We start from the raw sequence: 9,558 nt of genomic DNA, 5'->3' as shown, positions 1-9,558 counted from the left end.
AGCACACACTTGTGCCAACCCAAATAACCAAAGGCCATTAGATGGAAGATAATTTTATATTTATGTACAGAAAACTCAAGTGTACATTTTTATCCCAGTTTGGTGGCGAGCTCTTTAGCCTTTGCCTTCTCCAGCTTGGCAATGCGAGCCACAGACTTAGGACCCAGGACGTTGCCTCCCCAGTGGCGGCGGATCTGAAACAACAAGAGTGGTAGTCATCAGCCTGATACCTTACCCTCTAATGAAGAGATCAACCAGTATTATATACAGTGGTTCTAAGTGGGTATCAAAGCTACAGTTAGCACTGCTCACCTCGTCGTATCTGTCATTATAATTGGTCCTAATGGCCTCCACCAGCTTAGCTAGAGCACCCTTGTCTTCCCTGGGAAGGTGATGAGAAAGATCGTGTTACTGTTTGAGAAGCAGGAGTAGGTAACCCCCCCCCTCTTTTTTTTGTGCCTCAGACAACAGTATGACCACATACTTGATTCAGGTGAAGAAATTCTTAACCATCATTGGCAAATAGTCCCAAACCTGGGAGGGTAAGGTGTGGGTGCAAAGGGAAGTTTAGAGACAAGCCTGAATACTCACGAGTTAACCTGTGTGAAGGCAACAGTGGTGCATGTCTTCCTGTGGACCAGGCGCCCCAGCCTGGCCTTTCCCTTGATGATGCAGTAAGGCACCCCCATCTTTCGACACAGGGCAGGCAGGAAAACCACCAGCTAGAAGCAAGCATGAGCTGTAGGTGGTTTGGGTAGAGGGGATAGCTAGCTACACTGATACTTTGTGGCAAATGCTCAGGGTTAAAAAGCTCAGTATTAACACTTCAAGGTCACTTCAGTCAAAGGTTCACATCATTGCAAGAGCCACACAAATCCACCCCCAGTTCTTCAAACTTAGCAAACCAACCCCACCCTTCTAGAACACCACAGGACCCTGGCTCTGCACTTGATGCTTAAAAACCTCCCACACCTACCTCAATGGGGTCTACATCATGGGCAATCACCACCAGCTGAGCCTTCTTGTTCTCCACCAAGGTGGTGACTGTATTGACTCCTGGAACACACAACTTTGTCTGAGTGCTTGGGATGCTACAGTCAAACAAGAAGCTCCACCTGACTTCCTCTTCACAGAGATTTCAGGTGAAGAAAGTCACACACATATCCTCCTCATCCTCCCTTTCCCTGAGGGTGGGGGCACTGACCTGCTCGGAGGACAGGTGGTCTCTTAGTTGGGACGTCCCCTTTGCCAGCAGCCTTCTTCTCAGCACGGGCCAGTAGCCTTTGCTTCTTCTCTTGCTTCGTCTCTGGCCTGTACTTGTGGGCAAGCTTAAGCAGCTGAGTAGCTGGAAAAATATTCAATTAGACACCAAGCTTGAATTTTTTTTGTTTTTGGAGACAGGGTTTCTCTGTGTAGCCCTGGCTGTCCTGGAACTCACTCTGTAGACCAAGCTGGCCTCGAACTCAGAAATCCGCCTGCCTCTGCCTCTCAAGTGCTGGGATTATGAGATTAAAGGCGTGTGCCACCACCGCCCGGCTAAGCAGCTTCCCGAGTCTGGGGCTACTCGGCAAAGCCCAATTCTAACGTGGCATCGAAAGATTATGTTAATGATGTTCGGACCACGGCTCATGCCTTTATTCCCAGCATCTGGGAGACAGAGGCGGCAATCGCAAAGCCCAACTTGTCTACATACTGAGCTCCACAACTCCAGACCCTGATTCCCCAACAACGCCCCACAAAACTACCCTACTGTACCCAGATAAGAAGCAGATCAACCCTGGGCACCTTCCTCAGTTGCTTCCCCACCACACCCTGTTTCCAGTGGAGGGACTGGGACCCCCCCCCTTCCACCTGTATCTCTTTAGCCGTTTTAAGGCAGCTACATACTGCAATAAGGGCAAACTCACGACCAGCTTCAACCTCCGGAAACCCCAAACTGGCTGTGGCACAGAGCCTCACCTGTTTGCCTGTCCAGGGCCTGGGTGAACTGGTTAATGGCGGGAGGTACTTTGAGCCGCTTGTAGAGGATGGCTCTTTGCCGCTGCAGCCTGATGTATCGGGGCCACTTAACGAAGCGCGTTAGATCTCTTTTGGGCTGGATGTCCTGCCCTGGGAAGTAAAGCGGGACACTGCACCCGAGGCCCCTGCACTATGCTGGCCTGCACCCGAGGCACTGAGGGTGTCGGCGCATCAGCGATCTTGGTGGTTCAAGTGTCATCACCGTCTTTCGGATAGCAAATATTCTTTCACATCATCTGCACACGACAGCCGAAGCATCCGCAGTGGCCGTCTGCAAGCCAGGGTGGCCCTCGAAGGCACCCCGCCTGCGTCTGCTCACGAGGGAGCCGGGTCTCCCGACGGATAAGCCCAGGACCCCCAAAGGCTGCACTCAGCGTCCCCTGAAACCCAGGCTCGCAGGAGCCACTTCTTACCGATGCCGAAGTTCTTGGGCCTTTTCTCGAACAGTGGATTGACCACCTTTTTGGCCTCCTGTTTCTTGACGACGGCGGGGGCCGGGGCCACCTTCTTCCCCTTGGCCTTCTTTCCTTTAGGCTGGACGGAAGAGAGAAACCCGGTGAGGCTGTATCCTCCGCCGTCCCATCGGGCAGCGGAGTCGTCCCCCGTGCGCCGCCCGCTGCCGCTCCCTTCCCACGAGGGGTCCCCAACGCGTCAGGGGCGACCGAGAACGCCGCTCAGGGGCGGCGGGTGGAGGATGCAGGCGGATGGCGCGGGGACCCACGGGCACTCACCATCTTGCGCGGCTGGAGGAGAGAGAAAGAAGAGGGAATTGTGGGTGATAAGTAAGCGGCCGCGGAGATCGCGAGATCAGGCGCCTGCGCGGGATTTCGGATTTAAAGCGACAGCGACCCACTCCAGACTCTGCCGGAGGAGGCGGGGCCTGAGCGGGGTGGGGCGTGCGGAGGCGCGCCTGCGCGTTAGTCCAGGCCGGGAGGACCAGGCGCGGTTCGGCCGGTTCCGAGAGGCGGCGGGAGACGCGACAAGAGAACGAAAGCCGCGGGAAGGAGCGGGCGCTTTGTTTCTTGGCGGTAAGGGCCTGCTGCCGGGCTTGTGCCCGTGGACGGAGCTGTTGTAGCGGAAACCCCCATCCCCAGCTCTGCGGACTCCGTTCAGGTCGGACTCGACTGTGGCTGTCACCCAGGGCCCGCCATGGCCCAGCAGAGAGCCCTGCCGCAGAGCAAGGAGACGCTGCTACAGTCATATAACAAGCGGCTCAAAGACGACATCAAGTCCATCATGGACAACTTCACCGAGATCATCAAGACCGCCAAGGTGTGTGGTTGCTGTTCCGAAGCCGTGAGAGAAGGCAGGGAAGTCGGAACTGACTTCCCCGGGGCGTGGGTACATGGGTCTAGGCTCTCGTACAGGGGTGGGGATTGCAAAAGGAATGTGATCTGAACGGTGCGTTAAAAGTCATGGGACAGCAGGTAAATAGAAGAGTCAAATAGTGTGAAGCGCACGTAGAGCAGAGTAGGGAGCTCTGGCCCGCTTGCCGGGCTCTAGTTAGTTACTGGGCACTAGCCACCTGGGCTGAGTTTTACCCGTGCCATAGATTCTTGTGATGACTGATGAGTTTAACCCTTTTATACACTTTATGTTGTGGTGACCTCCAACCATAAAATTATTTCTGTTGCTACTTCCTAACAGTAGTTTTGCTCCTCCTATGAATCGTAATGCAAATATCAGTTTTTTTTCCCGATGGTCTTAGGCAGCTCCTGTGAAAGGCAACCCACAGGTTGAGAACTGCTGCTCTTAAGTAATTTCTGAGAAGCCTCAAGCCCACTGAGGTCTGTGTCAGTCTTTAGCTGGTCCACCTGAAAAGCTAAGAGTGGCAGTTGAGGCTTTGTGAGGAAGCCTTGCTTAGTTAACTGTTCAGCATGGTGCTTAGCCAGGAGGGATCATGAAAAGCCACTTTTGGCTGGGGATGTTGTTGAGATGATAAAGTGCTTGCTTGCCTAGCAGTCACAAAACCCTGTGTTCCCTAGCACTGAACAAACCGGATGTTTGCATAGCCTTTTAATGCCAGGACTTAGGAAGTGGCGGCAGAAGGATCAGAAGTTCAGGGTCATCCGAAACTATATGGTTCAGGCCAGACTGGGTTCCATGAGATCCTGCCTTAAAAACAAAGATCAAAAAGTTTGTCTTTTGAATCCTTTATTGTACTTTTTTTTTTTTTGGCTTTTCTATTTATTTATTTATTTAAGCACTCTATTTGCATGTATACCTGCAAGACAGAAGAGGGCATTAGATTCTATTACAGATGGTTGTGAGCCACCTTGTGGTTGCTGGGAATTGAACTGTATGTGCCATCTCTCTAGCCCTTTATTGAACATATTATTTCTTGTAAACTATCTCAAAGACTGGGCAGTGTCCTTTTGACATGTAGTCATCTGTTGTCACCCAGAGGACAAGAAGGAGTTGGAGTGGATATGCCAGCTGTCTAGATAGGAAGTAGGGTTCTGGGTCTGTAGGAAGGCCTGATAGACAAGCTATGGTAATGGCATGAAAGGTAGTGGTGTTGGGTTGGTTGTTAGCTATTGGGTTCCTGTGAGCCAGGCTAAGCCAGGTGGCTGCTACATGTGTTGATTCTAGACTTTGTTATTTGCTCCCAGATTGAAGATGAGACACAGGTGTCACGGGCGACTCAGGGCGAGCAGGACAATTACGAGATGCACGTTCGAGCTGCCAACATTGTGAGTGCCCGGGGCAGAAAACACCCATGTAGGAGTTGTAGGTGGAGTCCGGGGTAGCAGTCAGGTGGGCAGAGCATGTCTTAGGAGATTGCCCCTCATGGGCTGGGAGGAGGGCTAAATAGACTAGACAGCTGGCCTTGTCTATTCTGTGTTGGCAGTGAGGAGGAAGGCAGCTGACATGAAGGCAAATGGCTGAATGAGTTATGTGTGAAACGTGAGCCCCTCTGGATCTTGCAGGGAAAGCCCAGTAGGTCAGTGTCTATGCAGTGGGTACCAGCAGCTTTGTGGGGCACAGATATATGCCTGTGACTGCCCAAGGACATAGTTTTCTGTTGGCTCTGAGTGGAATGTGTACCTGGTGTGAGTAGTGTGGTTGTCGAAGGAAGACTCCTTGAAATGAGCAAACTTAGCCCACTTGGTCATGGAGGTGCTGATCTTGCCTCCCTGGCTGTGCCTCTGTCCTCACAGATGGCTCTGTACAGGGCAGTATTTTTCTTTGCAGAACATAAAACAGACTCCCAGAATGTACTGCTGGCCCAGCACCAATTACACAGAGCAGGGCCAGTGTCTCTGCCTTTTTTCATATTTCACCCTGATTATGATGGTGCAGGTCCGAGCTGGTGAGTCACTGATGAAGCTGGTTTCTGACCTCAAGCAGTTTCTGATCCTCAATGACTTCCCATCCGTGAATGAAGCCATCGACCAGCGCAACCAGCAGCTTCGAGCCCTGCAGGAGGAGTGTGATCGGAAACTCATCACCCTGCGGGATGAGGTCTCCATTGACCTGTATGAGCTGGAGGAGGAGTATTACTCGTCCAGGTACAAATAGGGCTGGACTCCCATGCAGGCAGTGCCTGATGCCTGCCCAGACCAGCCTGGGCCTGCAATGGCCTTGTGTTTTTCCAAGTTCTCCGTGGCAGCAGAGCCCCTGACTAGATTGATTGACGGACAGACAGTCACAGCCAGCCACCAGTGGGGGGCTCAGGCCTTCCCCTCAATGAAGAGGGGTGAAAACACAGGACTTGGTTGTGTGTCGGCGGCTTTGGCCAGAAAAGGGTATCCCCCAGGGGTTGAGGAAGCCCTCCTGGGCAACACAGTTTCTGCCTTACTGCTTTAAATCTCTGTCTAGATGTTCCAGTCAAGGCTGGATTGGCCTCTTGTGGCCTTCCAGGTCTATAACAATGTCCACTTTCTGGGACACCCCTGCCTGCTGCTTGCTTGGAGATTCAGTTTCATGTGAATGTCATCAACCTGTAGTGTAGAGATGGGAACCCTGGGGAGGAGGAGTAAGGAACTCAAGCAGAGTTGCTTTGAATCCTGGGCCTGGATACCTGGAAGCCCTGTTTCAGTTGTAGTCCCAGAGGATAGCAGCAGTTAGGGTCTGTCACCTAGCTCTCCATAGGGCTACTTAGAATCTTGAAATCTGAAACTTTCCAATCCAGAGAGGCCTTGAGAAATCAAGAGTCCAGTGTAAAATATGTAGGGAACTGAGGCTGGAGAATGGAGGCCTTGCCCCACCCCCTTAGCTTGAAGTTAAGGTTCCCTTCAGCAGCGCCCTGCCCTAGGAAGCCTGTCTTCCCCGGGTGGTAGGTTTGCTGCTGCTGCTGCTGCAGCTGCACAGGCGCTGCAGATGTCCAGTGCTGCCGTGGTGTGTGCGCTAGGTCTTGCTCCCATCTTAGACTTAGTGTCACTGCCTAGCTTCCGTAGTTCTGAAGTTCTCCAGAGGGTTCTGGGGTTACTCTTGGTTCTAGTGTTCGTCAGCTTAGCAGAAAAGTGGGAGCATCTACTGTACCCCCAAATGGCAGAGACTTATACCCATCCAGGGTGAGTTCCTTCACATCTTCATGTCACTCCCTTGTTACTGCTTCACGGACACTTGGGTGGATCAGTATTGGGACAATGACTCAGTCCTTCTACGGGGGTTGAGGGGATAAATTGCTCAGATAGGAACCCAGAGCACCAGGTTTCCAAAGCCTTAGTCCTTCTGCATCACGTTGCATACGTTTCTGGGACGACCCGTGTCCTCTTTGGGCAGTCACCTCTCTCATATTCCCATGGTAAAGCAGCTGCCCCTCTGCCATGAATTTCCTTAAATGGCAGAGCTCTTCTGTAGATGAGGCAGGAGGTTTTGTCTGCCCCATCAGCCTCGTGCCCACACCACCGCCAGCTGCCCAGCTTCCCAGCTTCCCCTCTGCACGGCTACTCTTGCCTGCATACTACCTGCTTGCTCCTTCTGGCTTTGCCTTCCTTCCACTCTCCTGGGGATGCTACTCCTTTTGTCTTGGGTAGTTCTGAGAGACTGTTGGGGACTGCAGGCTTGGGAGAAGGCGAGGGCCTTGTGCACATTAGACAGCTGTGGAGACAGATGTGCTCCAGGTAACCACTGCCATGACCACTGAGGCATAATGGCACTCTGGCTTTCCCTGTGTGACATAGGGAGATAGAATGCATGAAGCTTGGGGGCTTAGAACTATAGAATGAGAATAGTGTTATATAGATAAATGCCCAGACTTGTATTGCTGACTGTTACCCAGTTAGGCCAGGACCCTGGTAGGGATGGCAACAGGTCTCTGCCACCAGGAGCTTTGTAAAGTCTTATCACTACCCTACTGGTAAGGGATGGGTAGTAGGAGGAGACCGGTAGGAACAAGGAGAGTCCCTTGTGTCAGGAAGGACATGTGGCCCATTGGCGAGAGCTTGCCTAAGTAACATGGCCTGTTGACAGTATCTTTGGATGCAAGAGTGGCCAGACTGCTTATCATAGGGGCCAGCACAGAGGAGAAGGGGAGGCAGTCAGGTGACGTTCATTTCTTAACTCTGCATCTGTCTTGCTTTCCTCTGCTGCTCCTGTCACTCCTGGGGCTTTCTTGTGCTGGCAAAGCTCAAGTCTCTGCGAAGCTAATGACCTGCCTCTCTGTGAAGCTTACTGGAGGCTGGACCTCGACACAGATTCTGCTGATGGCCTCTCGGCGTCTCTTCTGGCGTCCCTGGAGACTGGTGCTGGCCCCTTGCAGTCTGCAGCCCCTGTCCACTCCCATGGTGGTGGCCCTGGCCCTACAGAACACACCTGAGCCTCTTGGGGTACCTCTCAGGGTAGTCCTCCCTGGAGCCCTAGTTTATCAGAAGGGAAGTCCTGTGGATACCTGCCACAGCCTAGTTTTTTTTTCAGTCTTAGCTCCCTTGGGGACTTTGAGATCAGCAGCCACTTTAGCCTCAGGAACCTGGCCAGGCCAGGGCTAGTTCCCCGTGATAGTTGGGGAGTCCTGTTCAGTTATTTACAGGCAGGTGGCTACCTTCCTGACTGCCAGGTGGAAGTTTGTCCCATTGAAGACCTTGAATAGGGAAGGTGGCTGGTGATAAGAAGACAGGCTCAGCTTGTTTAGAATTGTGAGGTATTCAGTGGATCTTAGTCAAGTCCAGTCACCCATCCTTAGGCTCAGGTTCTATATACAGCTCTGTCCACTGCCTGGTGCCTGGAACATAAATGTCTGTGCCACAGCTGACAGTCCAAGCAAGATTGTGTGAGAGGCAGCTAACCAGGGCATCTGCCTGGGTTCTCACACCATTTCCTCCTGCTAGTTCTGTGACGACACCGTTGAATAAAACATCAGCTTTCTGTGCTGTTGTCTTTCTTTCTGATCAGTCCAAGATTGCCCTTGGGTTCCTGAGTAACAGTCCCTCCTCATATAGCTTTGGGCTCCAAGCATCTAGTAAGTCCTTGACATACAATAAATGAATGAAAAATCTGCTGTTACTTCAAGCTATATGACTGTAGCACCTGTACCTCAGATGCCACCTATTTTTGCTATCCCAACTTAGAGCTATCATGACTGCATCTTTGAGGGACTGGCCATGGGCTTGAAAGGGGTGGGATGTCTTGCTCAGAAGTGAAGTTCCCAGAGACAACTGGGAACTCAGACCCCATTGCCTCTCAGTACCAGGCTCATGGCTGACATGCAGAAACCCTGGTTCTGGGGCAGGTCACTCCTACCACTGGCATGCTTCATTCATGGAAGTAGCAGTCCTGGGTCTATGAGGAACATGGGCTGCTCAGCACCTACAATAGCCAAACAGAACAGAGCACTCAAGTGTGGGCATATCACTGCCCCCGTGAGGGAGTTTTCCACCAGAGTGATGTCACTACAGTGTTAACCACTGGAAGAGCTCGTAAGTGCCATGGAGAAAGGGTGGAAGAGTTGGGGAAAACACTAAAAGCAACAGTTCAGAAGGAATTCTAAAACTTTTAATGAAAGTGTTTTGTTTGGTCAATTCTGTCGTTCACATTTAGAAGCCTGGCTTCTCATTTAAAGGACACCATTGTCTTTCTCCTGTTTGTCCAGGGGCAGGGCTCCCTGGAGATACAGCTGGGGATTCAGTTTACTAGAAACTCAGAGTCACGAGTGGTGTAAGTATAAAGCCCACTCGAAAAAGAACTCACGATCCGTGGAGAACTGCAGACGCACCCCAAATCACTCAAGAGAAACACAACTTGATGCAATCGCATGAGGTTTACTGGCTAGCCAGGGCTGTCTTCACTTCAAGCCCATGCAGGGGCAGAGGAATTCAGCCCCAAACAAAATTTTGGAGCTTTTAAGGGTGAATCTACAAACCAGGTGGGGGTGGAGTTAGGGAAGGGGGAAGGAGGGGGAACAGGTCACTAGGTCATCGATACATTTGATCTCAAATTCCTAAGATGGATGGTGTGTCACTTTATAATTGGCTATTTCGGACTAGTTTCACACTATATGAGCTCCAGTTCAAGGGGGTCAGGCTTATCTCAAACTTTTAGCATCCTGGCACCAACTGTCTCAGGGCTGTTAGTTCAAAGCGCGGCCAGGCTGATCTC

The 9,558-nt window shown here is 51.8% G+C and overlaps 2 protein-coding genes and 2 non-coding genes across 5 annotated transcripts; 1 reads left to right on the top strand and 3 right to left on the bottom strand.

Annotated features, from left to right (window-relative positions):
- Window positions 1-37: 37 nt before the first annotated feature.
- Window positions 38-2,887, bottom strand: Rpl7a (ribosomal protein L7a). The gene is made up of 8 exons (XM_034495535.2): window positions 2,751-2,887; window positions 2,433-2,553; window positions 1,960-2,109; window positions 1,205-1,345; window positions 977-1,056; window positions 592-722; window positions 313-382; window positions 38-194 (listed from the first exon to the last, which is right to left on the bottom strand). The coding sequence occupies exons 1-8, from the start codon at window positions 2,751-2,753 to the stop codon at window positions 90-92; spliced, it is 801 nt and encodes a 266-aa protein (XP_034351426.2). The 5' UTR covers window positions 2,754-2,887; the 3' UTR covers window positions 38-89.
- Window positions 793-863, bottom strand: LOC117704715 (small nucleolar RNA SNORD36). The gene has a single exon (XR_004606253.1). It is a non-coding gene; the product is annotated as a small nucleolar RNA SNORD36 (small nucleolar RNA).
- On the bottom strand, window positions 2,187-2,260 carry LOC117704726 (small nucleolar RNA SNORD24). Its single transcript, XR_004606263.1, has one exon. It is a non-coding gene; the product is annotated as a small nucleolar RNA SNORD24 (small nucleolar RNA).
- Window positions 2,888-2,940: 53 nt separating the features above from the next.
- Window positions 2,941-8,328, top strand: Med22 (mediator complex subunit 22). Of its 2 annotated transcripts, XM_034495397.2 has the most exons (4): window positions 2,944-3,291; window positions 4,632-4,712; window positions 5,323-5,531; window positions 7,594-8,328. In XM_034495397.2, exons 1-4 carry the CDS (start codon window positions 3,169-3,171, stop codon window positions 7,781-7,783), a joined length of 603 nt encoding a protein of 200 aa, XP_034351288.1. In that variant the 5' UTR covers window positions 2,944-3,168; the 3' UTR covers window positions 7,784-8,328. The 2 variants fall into 2 exon arrangements, with proteins under 2 accessions (XP_034351289.1, XP_034351288.1); XM_034495398.2 differs by lacking the exon at window positions 4,632-4,712 and having other exon boundaries at window positions 2,941-3,291.
- Window positions 8,329-9,558: the final 1,230 nt, after the last annotated feature.

This window comes from Arvicanthis niloticus, chromosome 2, assembly GCF_011762505.2.
Source record: "Arvicanthis niloticus isolate mArvNil1 chromosome 2, mArvNil1.pat.X, whole genome shotgun sequence".
NCBI classification, from domain to species: Eukaryota; Metazoa; Chordata; class Mammalia; order Rodentia; family Muridae; genus Arvicanthis; species Arvicanthis niloticus.
Note: the sequence above shows the minus strand (reverse complement) of the source record. Positions and strands in the feature narration are given on the sequence as shown.

Bases quoted from the DNA above. Each gene is read 5' to 3' on its own strand.
- Rpl7a (XM_034495535.2), bottom strand. The intron at 1,346-1,959 runs GTGAGGCTCTGT...ATATTTTTCCAG, and splicing joins GGCCCTGGACAGGCAAACAG to CTACTCAGCTGCTTAAGCTT. The intron at 195-312 runs GTGAGCAGTGCT...TTGTTGTTTCAG, and splicing joins ATAATGACAGATACGACGAG to ATCCGCCGCCACTGGGGAGG.
- Med22 (XM_034495397.2), top strand. From the start codon at position 3,169: ATGGCCCAGCAGAGAGCCCTGCCGCAGAGCAAGGAGACGCTGCTACAG. The intron at 3,292-4,631 runs GTGTGTGGTTGC...ATTTGCTCCCAG, and splicing joins AGATCATCAAGACCGCCAAG to ATTGAAGATGAGACACAGGT. The intron at 5,532-7,593 runs GTACAAATAGGG...GTGCTGGCAAAG, and splicing joins GAGGAGTATTACTCGTCCAG to CTCAAGTCTCTGCGAAGCTA.